This window comes from Physeter macrocephalus, chromosome 12 (genome assembly GCF_002837175.3).
Source record: "Physeter macrocephalus isolate SW-GA chromosome 12, ASM283717v5, whole genome shotgun sequence".
Classification (NCBI taxonomy): Eukaryota; Metazoa; Chordata; class Mammalia; order Artiodactyla; family Physeteridae; genus Physeter; species Physeter macrocephalus.
The window spans coordinates 69,571,296-69,590,698 of record NC_041225.1 but is presented as its reverse complement, the minus strand read 5'-3'; the positions used below and the strand labels follow the sequence as shown (position 1 = coordinate 69,590,698).

Genomic DNA, 19,403 nt, shown 5'->3' with positions numbered 1-19,403 from the left:
TTGATGTGACTGCTTTTGGGCCTTTATACATGAGTGGGCTTATGGTTAGATAAAAGAAAAGAGATCTTACTCTTAATTGTCTCCTGAGTGGGGCCTGGCCATTTTGGGTTGTCGTAGGGATTCTAGGTTCTACAGTTGTGAAAACATTTCATCTGGATTCTTAAGTATTTATCATCCATTCTGTATTAAAGAGGGAGGACCCAGAAACCTTTCTACTGAGATAGGATGAATGAAGATTTCATTTACTGGGCTCTTACAGTTGGATGTCCTGTTGTCTAACTGAAATTTTTTTCCTCCTTGATACAGATGAGTAGTCCTCACTTCGAGCTCTTTTCATCAAAAATTCCAGATCCTCAGGTACCATCTGTGGTGGCTTTCTGCAGGTTTTAAAACCCTGCCTCTGTTGAGCTCTCATCATTTTGGTGGTTTCTGTGTTTGGTCTCATTAGTCTGCGTGCCACAGGTTCTCAGCTGCCATTTGATTTCCTAACTTGTCCAGAAGTATTTCTGGAGTATTAATCACTTTTTCTTTGAGGTATCAGACAAAGCCATAATGTCTCAGACTAGAAATAATTACCCAGTATGATCATGGCATCCAAGACCAGACAGAGTCTAGGAACTCATTATGAAGCAGTTTACTTGGAATGGAGAAGGCCCATCTGTAATACAGATCCTGTCATTTCATTCATCTCAAATTATTTTGAATTCTTTCCAAATGGCTGTTGGGTTTAGATGGTAGTAGGCCTGTGGGCCATAAATCTGAAGCCTTGAGAGCCTTGGGTCTGGAGAGCCATGAAGAGGGAAGGAAAAGGGGGCAAGTCTTGAACCCAGCCAAGGACCTGATGGATTGCTCGACCAAGACACAGAAGTGAAGTCTGTGTCCACGTGTTTCCCACAGACTGGAGTTTTTGGTGCTGAATAGAAGAGCAGTTGCTGAAAAACTAGGGGTTTGGTGAATAAATTTTTGATTGATATGTATGTATACAATGTGTGATTTTGCAAATAAACAGCAGCAACAATAAAAACCCTGACTGGTTGATTTTTACCTGTATTTTTTGCAAATATTGTTTGACCCTCTTTGAAAACTGTTACACTTGACTAATGGAAGTCTGCTGTGTTTGTGGAAATTCTGTCATTTTTTTTCTCTTTAATTTTTTTTTCCTTTTCCTTTTTTTTTTTTTGCCTGAAGAATCGTTGAGACTAATAAGTCTTAATATTTATTTGACTTGTTTAATAAATGTTACATAGATGTAAAAGAATGTATAAACTGTAGAGATAGCATTGGCAAGACTTTGTACAGATGCAACCTCTTACACAACACCATTGTGTAATTAATTTGTAAAGATACACATATAGCTCTTTATTATAGTGATTTTTTTGGCTTTTGTACCAATTGAATGCCATTTTTTGTGTGTTTTTAAATTATTTTCTTTATCTTTTCATGTTATAAAAGCTGAGGTGTGGGTTTTTTGAGTTTATTTATCATTAGAATGTCTGAACTTTTATGTAACTTTTTGTGCACATCTCTAAATGCGAACACCACATGTTTGCCTATGACCAGTTTATAGAATGCAAGGTATCTTCTAGGTTCAAGTAATTCACAAGTTGGTGAATGTCATCTTGCAGCCCACCCTGTACAGTCTTCCTTAAAGGAACACTACGGTATATTTTTTAGTATCTACTTGCTGAATGACTCGATACACAGACCTAAGCACAGCAGAGGTCCTGGTACAGTATTTAAGTGTCAGCATACACAGGCGTAATCCCTGTATAGTGTAGTGCCAAACTGATTATTTCAATTGTGTAACTAGTTTAAAACCCAATAAATGGATTGTTTTTAACACCTGGCTTTTGTCTTCATTACAAGGAGAAGACAGTTCTGTAGCCAGTGACCCTCATGGATTCCTTTTGCATTCATAGATCTGGATCCGTAAATTCATGCCCTCTGACCAGAGTGAATTATCTAGGTCAGACCTGTCCAGCACAATAGGTCATAGCCATGTGTGACTGTTTACATTTAAATTAAATAAAAAATTCCTCAGTCTCAATAGCCACATTTCAAGTGCTCATTAGCCACTTTTGGCTAGTGGTTACCCTGTTAAATAGGCAGGTGAATGTTTTCATCATCACAGAAAGTTCTGTTGGACAACACTGGTCTAGATGATTGATTCTCAAATTGATGGGCCTAGAATGTGAATTTTAGTTCATGCTCCCAGCTCATGATATTGATGCCTGGTCCTGAAACCACAGTTTGAGCAGTGAGGTTTTATGTTGTCTTGACCACTTCAATTTTTCCTAGCCAAGCTGTATGAAAATACGCTGCCGTAGGTGAGGTTCCTAAAGTGGGGAATTAAAAAATACAAGATACTGGGCACCCACTGTGTTCCTCAGTCAGAATTTCTGTGGTTGGGACTCAGGCATCAACGTCTTTTAAAAGCTCCGTAAATGCTTCAGTTGTGCAGCCAGGATTGAGAACCCCTGGTGACGACTCCTAAGGCCCACTCTAGGCCTAAAAGCAGGGCACCTTAATCACATGCCCAATGTGATTCTGATACCAGGCTTAGAAGTTGCTTATTACTTTGATACCCTAACTGGTTATATTGTGAATTATTTAATTCCTAAATTTTCTATCGGTGGCCTCAAGAATGAAAAGGAGGAGGGAGAGAAAAAGGATGAATGGCCACCATTGTCTAAATTCTTAAATGGATGTTGCATTCAAAAGAATGGAGAACGATAGCAGGAACGCAAGTTAAGGGAACGCAAGTGTTAAGGGTTTGGGGGGTGGTGTGTGTAGGCAGACCAGTGTTTAGAAGTCACTGCTGATTGGGCCTGGAAGACTGAGCTAAGGCAGGTTTCAGGTGGGGATGGGTGGGGGGAGCGGTGAGTGGTAGGAAGTAAGGGGAGGAGAAAGCCTATATCTTTAATGTTGTATGAGCCAATAAATAATCTTTAGTTTCTGAATGAATCCTTTAAAAAAGAAAGAATTTGCAAACTGTGTTTCAAAATTTGGGAGGAAAATTTACCTACCTATTTTCTTAAAGTTAATTATTAGTAATGTGGCCAGAGAGAACCAGTGAGGAATTTTGTCTTACTGGAAAAATTAACTTTCTACAGACTTTGCAGTTATTTTTGCGGCTAAGGGCCATTTGTCTTGTTACTGTCACTGTTTTGGGTATTCCCTCATTGTTGAACATCAAGGTTTTCAGTTTTCTCTGCTACAGGTCACACTGCAGTGAACATTTTCATCCCTTCATACTTAACACTTGTTTCTTTTATTCAGGTATTTCCGTAGGATAAATTCCAAGGAGTGAGATTCTTACGTCATGAATCTAAACATTTTAATGGCTCTCATGTTCTTTCCTCAAAGTGCATGTGTCAATTTGCATTGTCAATGATAGTGTGTATTAGAATGTTGGTTTCCCTGCCAATTGATAGCCTATTCATATCTTAACATACTTAGAGTCAGCCCTGCTTGTTTATTTGTAGATTTCTACTTTGTGACTACTAAACCAGTGTTCTTTCCAATTTGACACACTGCTGGTAAGTTTTGTAGGCATGATCATAGTAGCTTTCGTCTTGTTGATCGTGCTTACTAGTTCTGGAACTTTGATGGTTCCAGATTTCCTCTTCTAGCTCTCTAGAATCCTTTACAACTTGTGAAATTTTTTCTTTGAAGTTATTTCTAAATTCTGATAGCATAGTCAACCCCTGGACTGGGTATCTGCCTCATAAATTATCCAGCCCTCTTGATTTTCTCTTGATGAAAGCAGAGTGGTGGGGGTGGCTGGGGAAAATATATGCGTAAATCCAGTTATTTGGTATTTGTTGGTGCTGAACTGTTCTGTTTTAGAAGATAAACTATCGGCCAAAATAGGTGTTTCAATAGCAGTGTCCTAAGTACTTCACTTGAATGGAACTTTCTGGTTTTCTGGCACTCGGTGAAGGAAAGAACATTCAAATAGCACTCTGTGTTACCAAGTGGTACCCTCTGAGAAGGTCAGAAAAGTAGTAAGATCCTAGTTACCCAGGTTGGGACACTGAAGTAGTAAAGAGTTTAACTGGCTTTGTTTTGTGCCCAGAGTAACAAGCATACTTGGGAATGCTACTTAACAACTCTTGAGACTAAAACCCACTTTTATTTATTTATTTATTTATTTATTTCGGTACGCGGGCCTCTCGCTGTTGTGGCCTCTCCCGTTGTGCAGCACAGGCTCCGGACGCGCAGGCTCAGCGGCCATGGCTCACGGGCCCAGCCGCTCTGCAGCATGTGGGATATTCCTAGACCGGGGCACGAACACGTGTCCCCTGCATCGGCAGGTGGACTCGCAATCACTACGCCACCAGGGAAGCCCTAAAACCCACTTTTATGAGTTCATCATTTTGGACATACTGTGCACTTTAGAATGAGAGGCTGGTAAATTTTTTGGTTTGTGTCCTTGCTTACTAAAATTAGCTGCATGCATTGCACCATTGCTTTTCAAGATGATTTACATTGAACACAGCATTGAGTAACGTCGATGATTTCTTGGCTTGGTTATTTCATTTGCATGGGTAGTTTCTTTGCTCTTTGCATTTGTTTCCTAGTAGTTATGCCCTTTGCTGAGTTCCCTCAATAAATTCATTATTACTTTCAGAGAGCTGAGAGGAGAAAAAATTACGTTATAGTTGGTTTGATTTAAAGTCTGTTGCAATGACTTGATTTACAGATTCTGTGTCGCAAAGTACCAAACTGGACGACAACGCCAGTTTGATCTAGGAGAAAAAGTATTAGCTACAGCGTAGAGAGGAGCTAGGAAGGCGGACTCGGAAGCGCCAGGAATGGGGAGAGGTGGGCGGCGGGCCGACCAGAAGCCTGGGAAGCCCCCAGATCCCGCCAAGACCGACGTGAAGCCTGGCCACGCCTCGCTGTCCACGGTCTCCACCTTCTAAGGGCCAAGGCCCCCATGGGTCGCGCTGTGTCCGTCGGTGCCCCCACCTTTGCCCTCCTCTACACCCAGTCCGCTCCCCCTCTTCCTCGGTATGTCAGCTCGTAACAGCCTCGGGGAGCCGCCACTACCCGAGCGGCAAAACGGCGCGCCTGAGACCTCTCGCGGCGCGGAGGACGGAGGTCGGGGCGGCGGGAGCGGTCGGGCCCCAGGGCAACGGGAGGCCCGCGAGTTGTCGAGGGCGCGGGGGCAGGCGGGGCGCCGAGCCGGAGTGTCCGGCGTGGGGGTGGGGGGCGGCGCCCTCGGCGTCTCCGTGACTGCGCCTCCGCGCCCCGGCTTGCCGCGGCTCCCGGGATGCGCGGAGGCGGCGGCGATGGCGATGATGCCTCTAGCCCTGCATCCTCCCGGGCGGCGGGCGGAGCTGGGGTCCGGGCTGCGATATGGAGGAGGAGGGGCGGCGCTGCGGCCACCGGGCAGGTGAGAGACCACGGGCCCCTGGAGAAGGACGACCCCGCGGGGACCGGGAGGGCCGGGCCCCGAGAAGCCGCCGGGTGAGCGAGGAGGCGGCCGCACAGGTCCAGGCCCGGCCGCCGTGCACCTGCGCTCCTGGCGCGGCCTGCGGGGAAACCATCTCGCGCCTGCCCTGCCGGTTCCCCGGCTCCGCCGGGCCCGTGGAACCCCTCCCCCACCGCCCATGCCCTGCCTGAGCCCTCCTCACCTCACCAACCCTCTGCTGCATCTTTTACACGCTTCCCTGGACCGACCTAGGCCCTCCTTACCATAACCTTCCCCAGCCAGGGGAGCCCCTACCCATCTCAAGTCCCTGGTCTGGGTCGCTATGCCCTCCCAGAAGTCTCCCACAACATCCTCACACTGGGGGTGCTCCACAGCCTCCCCTCTCTCTCATCCACTGACAGACCCGACCCTATCAGCTGCTCTGGGCTTCAAAAGGTAGTTCCCCTGGGGAGAAAGAGCATGGCCTCTGAAATCAGATAAATCTGGCTTGAATCTTAGTGACCTTGGACAAGTCATCTAACTTCCCTGATGTTTTCCTGATCAATACAAATACAGTGGGAATAATAATAATAATAGTACAGAACCTTGTTTTCTTGTGAGGGTTGGTTAGACTGAAAATGCCTGCCCTCGAGGAACCGAGGATAAAATGAGAAAACAAGAGTTGGAAGAATCCAGGTCATGAGTTGACTTGTAAAAGCTCATATAAAATGTTTTAATACGTACTAAAATATTAAGACAGCACACTAGATTATCAGAGGCCCTTCACACACATCCTAATGAGAAATCATTGCTGCACAATTTTCACTTCCTATTTCTTGCTTACTTTAGGCTTTCTCCTTCTTAGTTGTAATAAGATGCATATGATATGAATTCATTCCTTCTTATTGTGCTTAATATGTTTTCTTCTTAAGACTGGTGTTCCAACTTAAAATTTCTCTGATTTTATTACTTTAATTACATCTTCTTCCAAAACTTGTTTATGGTCCCAGAGATAAAGAGTAACTTGTATGTTTGCATAGAAAAGAATGTTGGTAACCTTTATTTAATATTTAGGAGTAAGTAGCAAATAGGTATTCATTTACCGCCCCCCTCCCCCAAATAAGTGAGTTTTATAGTTCTGCTATCATAGCTTTTCCCCAAATTGTCATCTCAGCCTCCTCTTTCTTCTGCTTTTTCTCCCTTTTCTCTTCCCAGCCTCTGATTCCTTCCTTTTTTTTTCTAATTATCCCAAATCAGAATGATTTATGGTTACTTTATACCAGAACCATAATTTTTCAACCTTGCCAAAAAGGTACATGGAATTGTGTGTGTGTGTGTGTGTGTGTGTGTGTGTGTGTGTGTGTGTGTGTGTGTGTATGTATTCAAATTTTGGGCTCCAGGAACTTTGAGTTGGGAAGGGATTGCAATACCTACTTCGTAGGATTATAATGAGAATGAAATAAAGTTTGATAACCTATGTAAAGCTTCTAGTAGAAGTGCCTGGCATATAATAACCACCCAGTAAATTATAGCTGCTGTAACTGTCTTCTGACCTGGGACTCCCTGCCTTGATTGCTTTGCTATTCTGTTTAGCTTGGTGGTGGAGTGCTGCCTTTAGAGAGTAACTGCTTAGGATCAAATCCATACTGTACCCCTTTAAGATAGGTGCTCTCTCTCTGACTCAGTTTCCTCATCTGTGAAATAGAGATAAGTTATACTATCTCAGGGTTGTTTTGACGATTCAATGTATTAATAGTGTGGAGCACTGAGAGCAGTGCCTGGCACATCACAAGCACTTAGTAAAGTGAACATACTAATGATAAGACTGATCATTATATTCCTGACCCAGAATTCTACTTTATTTTTTCATGTATTGAAAAAATTTAAGTTTATTGAAGCATTATAATTGGAGAGAAAGTGAAAGTTGCCCCTCAACTCCTCCAAATCCTTTTTTTTCCTTCTGCCTCTTATCCTTGACTAATGTTGGTGCCTCATCATTCCATTTTCCACTTTCCAAATTTCTCCCAGCCTGGGGTCTTCATAACTTCCATCATCCGCTTCTTTTTTATCACCCACTTGCTCGATATTTTTCTTAGCATCCTAATTCCAGACTCTTCATCATTCTAATTTCCCCAAGCCAAATTTCTGCTTCTGTCTTCGGGGTCAGGGGAATTTGCTATAAACAGTAGTATCACCTTTCTGCTCTTCTTGCTTCCACAAATTGGATTTTCTCTTCAACTTCTTTTTTCATCAGTTAACCCCAATCCTCCAATTAACAATTAAAAAATTAACAGTAAAAGGTTTTTCTTTTTCACTACACAGGTATCAAAAAGGGTTCAGAGACAGGCACATACTCTTTTAAGTGAAAATAATAAGCTATCCATTATTATTATTTTTTAATTCTAATCATCAAGAAACAAAAGGTCAGGATTAATTTTTCTATCTCTTTTATATAAGGAAAGTACAGAAAAGTTGGTCCTACTTCCCAGTGGAGAAATTCATTATATTGTTATGATCTGCACTTTTGACCATTGAGAATGTAGAAGAGGTTATCTTCTTCGTTCATGAAGGACACCAGTTAGTTTTATGGATCTCCCCAGGACTGAAATTTGTCTGATACTCACTGGCACAGCTGTACCTATTATTGAATGCTGGGTGACTTCTGTATTGGGTGGTCCACAGCTCCTGCTTGGAGGCCCCAGTAATCCCTCACTAACCAGGCCCCTTCCTCTGTACCCCATGATTCAGCAACTAAAAAGGGTTAACCCTAGGACAGCTGGAGGCCTCTGGGACTCAGCTTGAGCTGGTGGTTAAATATTCTGAACATCACCCCTGGACCTCCCCAATACCACTGGTTATTCCTAAAATACTGGATTAAAGCAAGTTATTTTTGGTTTCCAAGAGCACTGCACCAGTCTCCAAGGAACAACTTAAGCTGTACCACTGGAAGCATCTTTGGGAGCGGGGTGGGCACTAGGCCACACAGGGCTTTGGGATTTGGGACAACAGAACATTGTGTGAGTGTATTTTAAATCTCATTGCAAAATGGAAAAAAAATGTTAAGAAAGTAAAGGACCAAGAAGAAAAAGAAGTTGTTCTTTAAAAGTAGAGGCTGTGTCTTATTCATCTTTGTACCCACAGTACCTAGCGGAAAGCTGGAGGAGAGATGCACATGGTAGATATAAACTGGGTGAATGCGTGCATGAATGGGTGCATGCCTCCTGCTTCTTCACGAGGATATTCCTGCTGGGATAATGATAACTCACATTTATACAGAGTTTGCAAAGTGGTGCTTCGCACCTTGTAAATCTCAAATATAATTCTGACACCCTTCATTACTTCCATTTTTTCCCTCTCAAATATAGTCCTACACAAAGTTCTTTTCCAAAGGAGAGTGTGGAGTTGGCCAAGAAATCACAAATAGGGAGAAGAAAATATAAATAAAGGAAAATAAAGGATTCTTCCTAGGAAAAGAAGTCGGATTTGTTAGTGATGTGTGGGAGTTACGTAAAAGGCCACAGTACATACTTCAAAAGTAGCCTCTTGCTTATATGTCAGGCACAGCATGTGCTGTTTCTTGCCTCTCCTTCTGCTGCAAAGACCTACTCCCCTTCTCCCAGCCTGTCTGTCCCCCACTCCCTGCCCCTCGCCTTTCACCCAGCTAGCTCCTCCTTATTGAGAGCTGCTTCAGCCTCTCAGCCTCCACCCCAGGCTGGATTATGCCCCCCTTCTTTTCCTTCCCCAGTGTGCTGCCATCAGCTGATTTGCCACATTTGGCTGCAATTACATAGGTTGATCTCCTCCAACTACATTGTGATCTCTTTCGTGGAGAGATCATGTTCTCGTGTCTTCAGTGTCTGGCACTGCAGAGTTTCTGAAGGTAACATCTGCACACCCATTCTTCAATCACAATCTCAAGGGGTGAGGCCCAGGAATCTGTTTTTTGTTTAACCCACTCCAGATGATGCTTAAACTAGTTTGAAAACCACTGTGTCATAAAACCTGAAATCAGCTGGATGAATGTATTTTGAGGTCTTTGTGTCTTTCCTGTGTGGGGCTTTGCAAGGAGAAATGCTTTCTGGGTCAGAGCTGAAAAAGTCTAGTGCTTTTGTAAAAGATCATGAGGTCACTCTTCTTTCTCCATTAATTCCTTTCTGTTTCTGGGTATGCATTTTTGTGCGCAGGCTTTTCTGCCTTGGGCCTCTTTTGTCAAATATCGCTCATCTGTGAGTTGAGGCCCTGACTCCCTTCACACAGAAGGAAGTCATCTCTGAAGATGAACTCAACGGACCTCCCTCAGGCTGCTCCCAACACTACCCTGCTACATGTGCCTCACTCCCAGGGAGAAAACAGCACTGCTCTCCAGGAAGACCTCCAGGACCTCATCCACACGGCCACCTTGGTGAGCTGTACCTTTCTGCTCGCAATCATCTTCTGCCTGGGCTCTTACGGCAACTTCATTGTCTTCTTGTCCTTCTTTGATCCGGCCTTCAGGAAATTCAGAACCAACTTTGATTTCATGGTCCTGAACCTGTCCTTCTGTGACCTCTTCATTTGTGGCGTGACGGCCCCCATGTTCACCTTTGTGTTGTTCTTCAGTTCAGCCAGCGGCATACCGGATGCTTTCTGCTTCACCTTCCACCTCACCAGCTCCGGCTTCATCATCATGTCCCTCAAGACAGTGGCGGTGATTGCCCTGCACCGGCTCCGCATGGTGTTGGGGAAGCAGCCGAACCGCACGGCCTCCTTTCTCTGCACGTTGCTCCTCACTTTGCTCCTCTGGGCCACCAGTTTCACCCTCGCCACCTTGGCCACCCTGAAAACCAGCAAGTCCCACCTCTGCCTTCCCATGTCCAGTCTGATTGCCCGAGAAGGGAAAGCCATCCTGTCTCTCTATGTGGTCGACTTCACCTTTTGTGTTGCTGTGGTGTCTGTGTCTTACATCATGATTGCTCAGACCCTGCGGAAAAATGCTCAAGTCAGAAAGTGCCCCCCTGTGATCACAGTTGATGCTTCCAGACCACAGCCTTTCATGGGGGCCCCTGTGAAGGGAGGTGGAGATCCCATCCAGTGTACCATGCCAGCTCTGTACAGGAACCAGAATTACAACAAACTGCAGCACGTTCAGACCCACGGATACACCAAGAGTCCCAACCAGCTGCCAACCCCTGCAGCCAGCCGGCTCCAGCTGGTCTCGGCCGTCAATCTCTCCACGGCTAAGGATTCCAAGGCGGTGGTCACCTGTGTGATCATTGTGCTGTCGGTCCTGGTGTGCTGCCTTCCACTGGGAATCTCCTTGGTGCAGGTGGTTCTGTCCAGCGATGGGAGCTTCATCCTTTACCAGTTTGAACTGTTTGGTTTTACGCTTGTATTTTTCAAGTCAGGATTAAACCCTTTTATATATTCTCGGAACAGTGCAGGGCTGAGGAGGAAAGTGCTGTGGTGTCTGCAGTACATAGGCCTGAGTTTTTTCTGCTGCAAACAGAAGACTCGACTTCGAGCCATGGGAAAGGGAAACCTCGAAGTCAACAGAAACAAATCCTCCCATCATGAAACAAACTCTGCCTACATGTTGTCTCCAAAGCCCCAGAAGAAATTTGTGGACCAGGCCTGTGGCCCAAGTCATTCGAAGGAAAGTGTGGTCAGTCCCAAGATGTCTGCTGGACATCAACACTATGGTCAGAGCAGCTCAACCCCCATCAACACTCGGATTGAGCCGTACTACAGTATCTATAACAGCAGCCCGTCCCAGGAAGAGAGCATCCCACACAACTTACAGCCAGTAAATTCTTTTGGATTTGCCAGTTCATATATTGCCATGCATTATCACACCACTAATGATTTAATGCAAGAGTATGATAGCACTTCAGCCAAGCAGATTCCAGTCCCCTCTGTTTAGAGTCATGGAGGCTAGAGAATCTTATGTATATGTTTTTGTTTCTGATACTAATTGATTTTTTAAAATTCTGTGAGACCAGAGATACATCAAAACTTAAAGACCTAGACAGTTGACACTAATGACTTCCTTTTGTCTGAAGTATTAGCATCTATTGGTTTGCTTTGTAGTTTCTTGACATTTTAAGCGTTGATGTAAAAGTTTATTATTTTACACCTGACCTGTGCTCCAATCTTTTGTACTAAACTTTTAAATAGATGCCAGGGAATGATCATGCTACTGTATTAAAGTAGGGAATGAACTGATTACGGTCATTTGAGTCAATGTTATGGTTCTTTGAAGTAAGTATGAGCTGGAATTTTTAAAGAATGTGAAGGTATCATCTTTACTGAGGCATTATTTTTATTAACTGAATTATAAATTTTGAGTTTTTGAAGTGTTGAATTGGGATCAATATACTTTTTTTGGTTGTAGTCTTACTGGAATAAATAATACATTGTTAAAGCAGAAAATCAGAAATGTATTATCTATAACTATTTTTACCAAAAATACACAAGCATTAGTTACTTTCTTTTCATAAAACAGCCAACTAAGAATAGGGTATTAAGATTATTACCATTTCTAATTATAGACATTATTATTGTGTCAGCTGAGTAGCTGTATAGTTCTTTTAAAAAAGAAGTCTGTTTTTTCTTGCTAAAAATGAATTATTCTATTTCAGAATGATCTTACCCAAGAAACCTAGTGAGGAGGACTGTATCTATAGTAGAGGGGTGCTCTTCCTGGGGTAGTAGGCACTAACTGTGGTCATCTCATCAGGGTGCTGTTATGTGGGAAGCAGGCTAGACTGTTGTATGTAGACTCTTGTATGTACAAGAAGGCATAAGGATGAGATGGGGGTGTTTCGATTTATGCTTTCCTTCTGTGTGAGAATGATTTGTTAACAACCTGACGAAGACTATCTAAGTAACTATTTAGAAAATTTTTTTGGTCTTTGTTTATATATTGCCATGGTAGAAAAATTCTTAAGATGATCTGTTTTCAAACTAATTGTGTTATTTCTCTCCCATGCATCTTAAACTGGAAATGGGCAATAAGGCAAAATAGATTAAGTATTTCTACACTTAAACTTATTTTATTATATACTCCGTGATTCCTAGCATAACAACTGTATACTTATATTTTTATGTAAAAAATGTTTTCATTATACAGTTGGCATTTGAACTCAATACAATTTGGAACTATAACTTCTAGACAAGATGAGCATCAAGATACAAAACCTATCTTTATAAATTGTTCTATTCAAGAACTGTTATTGCAAATTGGAAGGTACTTTATCCCTTGGATGAAAGGTGTTCAGTTTATAGCATCCTCTCCCATGCTGTTCCCAAATACAGAGGTCATGAGATGCGTGGAGAAGACAGCTGGTACTCAGCTAGAACTCTGCTCAGTCTCATCTAATAACTCTTACCTTCCAGGATCAACCAGTCATTTCTATTTCTGAGGCTTAAGTATGAGATATGGATTTTATTTTGCTGTTAAATTCACCTTTTAGGACTCTCTCCCTTCTTTCCTTCTCTCCCTTTTGTCCTTTTATTTTTGCTATTAAATTTTATAACAGAAGAGAAAATATACACTCTTCTTTTCTTCCTTTGGTAATTGAATGCTATTTTTGGAAGTCACTATGACCTATTTCAACTGTGCTTTTATATTTTTAATACAACACTATTTTCATTTATTAATACTTCCATGAGGTAGGTTCGTATATTACCTCTTTTTAACAAAGAATTAAGAAATATAATATCCTCTCCGAAGATCATTTGAAGAATTGTGGCAAATTAGGAATGAAACTTTTGTCTAAATTCAGAACCTCGTATTTAATTCAATAAGCCAAACAGCTTTATAAGTAATAACATTGTAATCAAGAAGCTCCAAACAGCTTTATAAGTAATAACATTGTAATCAAGAAGCTATTTCATACTTTTTAAGGTATGAATCTCTTTTTTGGCCAGGCATTTCAAATGTGACTCAATAAAAGATTTTTTTTAAAGTAATTTCTACTTGTAAAACTAAAAATGACAGGTTTCCTTTGTGACCTCTGAGTCTGAGATGATTTGACCCATCTTTGGGAGGTAAAAATCATAGCATAAAGAAAATAAGCATGTGCATATGAGGTATTCAGTCTCTTTATGCTCATCAAGAAATGATTGATTTAACTTGCATGAAATACATAGCAGGCTAGATTCTTAGCCTTCCTGTATATTTATGTCTCCGTATCTATGTCTATATGTAGATATATGTAGATACAGATACAGAGATAGATATATGTAACTTGTCTCTTCATAAGTTATATATGTCTATCTATATCTATGTCTATATGGAGATAAAGATATAAATAGACATATATAACTTTTCCATAAGGGCTAAAATGAGAACTTTTATAAAAGTAATGAGAATTCAGTTGAATATGACTAATTAGCAGGGTATATTAATTATTTCTCTTGATGCTTTACTGTGATGCAAATTGTTCTGATATTAACCATTAGGTCAGATTTGTATTTCTGATGCTTTTAATGTTCTTTTAAACTCATGTTTGGAAAATAAAAATAATGAAATACCTAACATTTCTGAACATCAGACTGTGATACTTTTACTTTCCTGTCAATTATTTAAAAACCATCAGAGAATAGCATTGTTGAAACTCAGAGAGAGTTCTTTTCCTTAAAAGACAAAATAACTTGTTTGACCACATTGTGTAGCATGCATTTGTGCTCAGAATAATCAAGAATAATTAGTTCCAAAGGTTAATTATTTACTAAACTAAGTTTATCGCCCAGCGGGAAAACTCCTAAGCATTTCAAAAACTTCTTTAAAGTGAAATGAATCTGGAAAAAGATACGGAATTCTGGATATTTCAGTTTATCAATCACGGTTTTAAGAATCAGAAAACATTAAGCAGGGCTTCCCTGGTGGCGCAGTGGTTGAAAAAAAAAAAAAAAAAAAGAAAGAAAACATTAAGCAGAAAAGAACTGAATATCGGAAATCAGATGTCTTCTCAATCATTAAAAGGTCAAGGCTCTATGATGACATGTCTGCAGGAAACATTCCAGAATAAACACTACCAGTCTGACTAGCCAGCAGAGCTGCTTTTTCTGCTACAGCCAGGAAGGGAAGGAGTGAGGAGGCCTCCTTGGACCTTGGACTTGAAGGACACCTGTTGAAGTAGACATCCAGAGAGATCAGGAAGCTGCTGCACTGCCACAACCTCTACAACTAACACTCTTTGACACCTCCAAAGCAAATGCTGAACATCAAAGCAGTGCCGCAGAAAAACATTTGGCACCAGGTATTTAGTTGGCAGAACCCAATTTACATTTAAAACCCTAGTTTCTGTGAATCTGGAAAGTGTAGTTACACTAAAAAGGTAAACTAAAAGGTTCAGAACAGATACTGAGTTGCAATCCACTCCGTCCACAATGGTCCATCTTTTTGGTGCTCAACATTTATAGCTGCTCCTTTAGCCATATTCCCAAAGAACACCAACTCTCCCATTTGAAATAATGCAACTTCTCTCATTTAAACAAAAACATGCCTCCTCTCCTCCAGAGGAAAGATGCAAAGTCCAATCAACTATTCTATTTCTCGGTAATGTTACTCTTCTGGTTCAGTCAAAAATCTCAACTTTATATTCTGTAACCTAAGGATGAAATTGTAAAGTTTACCACTGTATGCTCAGGCCACTCAAGATGACTGTTCTCTTGCTCTCTGTACATCCCCTGCCCAACCAGTGCCTGCTTCACCTGCACCCTATTCACATGACTGACCTTCCTGCGAACTTGCCCCAGCTGGTGATTGTTCTTATCAAAGGGGCAGTGAGAGGCCCGATAAGAGGCATGCCTCTCTATTGGTTTCCCTGGTAACTAATGAGCCCACCTGATGTCAATTCCCCTATAACTGGTAATTCCCCCCACAGTGAGCGAAGACTGCTGCCATGTCCTGCCTGTCGTCGACCACACACAGTGGGCTGTTGCTCCAGGACCTTGCTTCAGACATGTAAGCTCCCCCATCCATTAAACCATTTGATAGCAACCAGGGTTCTTGGCCTTCCCCAGTCAATAGAAATTGATAAGAGGCCAGTCAAGAAATTCAGGCAAGGCTTTATTGGGGCCTCTGTTGCAGCAGGAGGGAGCGAAAACAAGTAACACGTTCCCTTGCTCCCTCCCCAAGGTGGAGGGAGCTGCTTCCTTCTATGGGGTGAGGGTAGGGGTGTGTCCAGGGGTCGAGCCAGAGGGGTGGCTTCGGAGCTTTGCCCACCCCTTTGTTGTTGGTGTTGAGTGCTGGGGGCATGTGCAGTACCCTGCTTTTGCTCCGACACCCTGTTTTTACTCCCAGCTCTTCAGAAGTGGCAGTTGGGGTTTTTTTGGTCTTTTTGTATCTTTTGTCTAGAATTTGCCGGAACTGTGCATGGATAGCAGCTACTTTTAGTCCCTTATAGTTTTCTTTGTATCAGTATTTTCTTGCTCCAGGAGACGTCAGTCCAGGCGCAAGCATTGCAGCACTGCAGCAAAAGGTCCCAGCCTGTCTCACACTGATGTCTCTGTTGCTGACTCCAGGCTCTTTCTTCAGTCTTGAAGCTGGGCAAGCACAGGCCTTGTAGGCCTGTGGGGTGCAGCCCAATAACCACCAACAAACACATCTTATAGAAAGTAGCAGAGAAAACAGGGTAAGAACAAGAAATAGGTTGAAATGTTTCATAAGGAAGAAAATATGGGTGCTAATATAGGCCTTACTTGCTTCTGATCAGGAAGTTGTGGTTGGTATTTTGTAACTTCCACTAGTCCCTACTTCCTGTCCCTTTGCCCTCTGCTAGCATATTGCATAGTCTGAGAAAATAAATAACTTTTATAAAATAGTGGAGGGAAGGAAATACTAAGAAAACAAGATTTAGGGAGTATAAAGCAGGATTACAGAAATAAAAACAGCAAGAAAATAAATGTAAATGCTTAATGTCGTTTATAAAAGACAAAAATCCTTGAATTAAAAATATGTAGGGGACTTCCCTGGTAGCCCCGTGGTTAACACTCTGTGCTCCCAACGCAGGGGGCTCAGGTCTGATCCCTGGTCAGGGAACTAGATCCCACATGCATGCCGAAACTAAGAGTTCACATGCCTCAACTAAGAATTTGCATGCCAAAGACAAAAATCCTTGAATTAAAAATATGTAGGGGACTTCCCTGGTAGCCCCGTGGTTAACACTCCGTGCTCCCAACGCAGGGGGCTCAGGTCTGATCCCTGGTCAGGGAACTAGATCCCACATGCATGCCGAAACTAAGAATTTGCATGCCACAAATAAGGAGCCCACAAGTTGCAACAAAGGAGCCCACCTACTGCAACTAAGAACCGGTGCAACTAACTAAATAAATATTTTTTAAAAATGATATGCAGGGAATTCCCTGTCAGTCCAGTGGTTGGGACTGCACTTTCATTGCCAAAGACCCAGGTTCAGTCCCTTGTTGGGGAACTAGGGTCCTACAAGCCGCACAGGGCCGCCAAAAAAAAAAAAAAAAAAAAAAAAGATATGCAAAATTTGCTGCTTGGAATAGATAAACATAAGGTAAACTGATGTAAAAGTTAAGAGGCAAAAGTAGATTAAGCTTACATGAAGAAAAAGAAAAAGAGAATGGCAACATTAATATCAGAGAAGAACTGAAAACAACACGACATTAAAGAAGAGAACTAATATTGATAAAGAGAACACCCAAATAGTAAAGTAATAACAGTATTCATTCATTCAATGGATATTTATTGAATACTATGTGCCATGAACTTGAGATACACTGGTGAACACAAGAGAGAAGTTTCTATTCCCATGACAATTATATTAGGCTAAGGAAGATAAAATAAACAGGTAAACAAATATGTAATTTTTATGTGGTGATATGTTCTATGAAGAAAAATAAAACAGTAAAGGCAGAGAAAGTGTCAGGGATGTTAATTTTATACAGGGAAGTTAGAAACTATTTGGGACAATAATACAATTTACTACAGTATTATTTTCATTATCGTTTAGTTCTAAATATGCTCTAATTTCCATTATTATTTTTCTTTGGGCCCACAAATTATTTAGAAGTGATTCTCTTAATTTTCCAATAATGATATTTCAATTATTGATTTAACTTAATGACCTTGTGGCAAATGAGATATATACGATTCCAACCCTTGAAAATTGAGATTTGCTTTATGCTCCCGTAGATGGACAGTTTATGTAAACAATCTGAGTATACTCGAAAAGAATGTGCATTTTAAAAAAATAAATTTATTTATTTATTTTTGGCTGCGTTGGGTCTTCATTGCCGTGCATGGGCTTTCTCTAGTTGCGGCACGTGGGGTCTACTCTTCATTGTTGTGTGTGGGCTTCTCATTGCGGTGGCTTCTCTTGTTGCGGAGCACGGGCTCTAGGTGCGCGGGCTTTAGTAGTTGTGGAGCATGGGCTTCAGTAGTTGTGGCTCGCGGGCTCTAGAGCACAGGCTCAGTAGTTGTGGCACACGAGCTCAGTTGCTCCACGGCATGTGGGATCTTCCCGGACCAGGGATCGAACCCATGTCCCCTGCATTGGCAGGCGGATTCTTAACCACTGCGCCACCAGGGAAGTCCCAAGAATGTATATTTTTTCTTGGGTAAAATGTTTTCTACAGGTCCATTAGTTCAAGCCTATTGATTGTGTAGTTCAAATCTATATTCTTACTGATTGTGTTTGTTTGTTTGATCTGGAGAGAGAGGGCAGCAAAAGAGCTTATACACAGAGAGTAGACTACTAGCATGTGGTGTGCATGGGTACCCTGCAGAATAGTTTATAGAGGGAAGAGAGAACTTGTTACTTGCTGGGTTGTTAACGTGGAGGTCAGTTAGGAGAGTTTCTATGGGAGTGTTATTTTTAAAATTCAATAAATAAGATTGTAGATATTACTCAAAATTCACTTCAGAACCTTATTACTATATAAGCATGCATTTGTACATAGTTGTAACCGGAATGTACATGTCTTACCTTCTATTTTTTTCTGTTGAAATGATCACATCATCAAAATTTGAAGAGCAGATTCATTTTATGAATACTGTTGAAATTACTCACAAACCTGTATCTGTTCAAGGAAAGTAATGTAGAGTAAAATTGCCTTCAGTCAACCTAGCAAATAAGAAAGAGAGCTGGGAATAGAGCGCTTCCTTACAGACTGCCCTTACAGAAGTTTTTTAAGTTGTCAAAACTGAATTGGCAACAAGGAATGTATCTCTGGGTGATAGGTTTAAATTTAGACACTCACCTATCTGACCTAGAGAGTTATTCTAGACAGAAGAATTTGTCTTCTGCTTTAGGAATATTGTTAACCTCATTTGATTCACCACCCACTGTCCACTTTCGCCCCACAGCTCTGCTTCTTAGGTGATAAAAAGGTGCTCCACTATACGTCCAATATGCATTCTACAAGTTTTGATTGTGAAAATGCACAAGTGCAGGTAATAACAACCATTGGGCTTACATGATGGTAAGATACACCAATTTCAGAGAGGTTACAATGTGAAAAAATGCTTATCTTAGAATTGGTGATATATGGTGTTTAGTATAAGCTAGGGGAAAACACAAAATTATGGTCCCTTGATAAATACTTTAAGGATCTTTCTTTGAAACTAAGATTTTAAATAGTTCCTTGGTTAGGAACTCTTTACATCCAGAAGAAATGGCCTCAAAAGGTTCCAGGTGGGAATTCTTTTCTAAAGTGGGAAGGGGCAGTAATGAAAGGGCAGCATGAGGTCTTAAAAGAGTAAGGCACAGTAGCCTTCTCAAACAGCTCAGTTGGAGGGGCCTGAAAATGAGCATCTATAAACTGGATCCCTTTTTCATGCTCAAGAAACTTGCACCCCAGTTTGAAGATCTCTATGCTAGGCCACCAGTAGCACTCCTGGGTGCTGGCAGGTTCAGGTTTCCACCAGATCTGACTTTGGGTTATAGCTCATTCTTGAGTAATTCTCCATAACCTAGCCAGGCCAGATTATGGAGGCTCCCCTTTCAAGGTCATCCTCTTCATTCAGTTT

At 41.7% G+C, this 19,403-nt stretch overlaps 2 protein-coding genes across 2 annotated transcripts in view; both read left to right on the top strand.

Moving 5' to 3' along the window:
* PSME4 (proteasome activator subunit 4) overlaps positions 1 to 1,842 on the top strand; it is a 99,498-nt gene extending 97,656 nt beyond the window's left edge. Inside the window, exon 47 of the mRNA XM_024118664.3 lies at positions 307 to 1,842. The gene's annotated coding sequence lies outside the window, so the exon portion shown is untranslated. The remainder of the gene's footprint in view (positions 1 to 306) is intronic.
* A 3,347-nt stretch (positions 1,843 to 5,189) lies between these two features.
* Positions 5,190 to 11,691, top strand: GPR75 (G protein-coupled receptor 75). Its single transcript, XM_024118569.2, has 2 exons — positions 5,190 to 5,401; positions 9,604 to 11,691. The coding sequence occupies exon 2, from the start codon at positions 9,696 to 9,698 to the stop codon at positions 11,316 to 11,318; it is 1,623 nt and encodes a 540-aa protein (XP_023974337.1). The 5' UTR covers positions 5,190 to 5,401; positions 9,604 to 9,695; the 3' UTR covers positions 11,319 to 11,691.
* Positions 11,692 to 19,403: the final 7,712 nt, after the last annotated feature.

Coding starts and splice junctions, on each gene's coding strand:
- GPR75 (XM_024118569.2), top strand. CDS start 9,696: ATGAACTCAACGGACCTCCCTCAGGCTGCTCCCAACACTACCCTGCTA.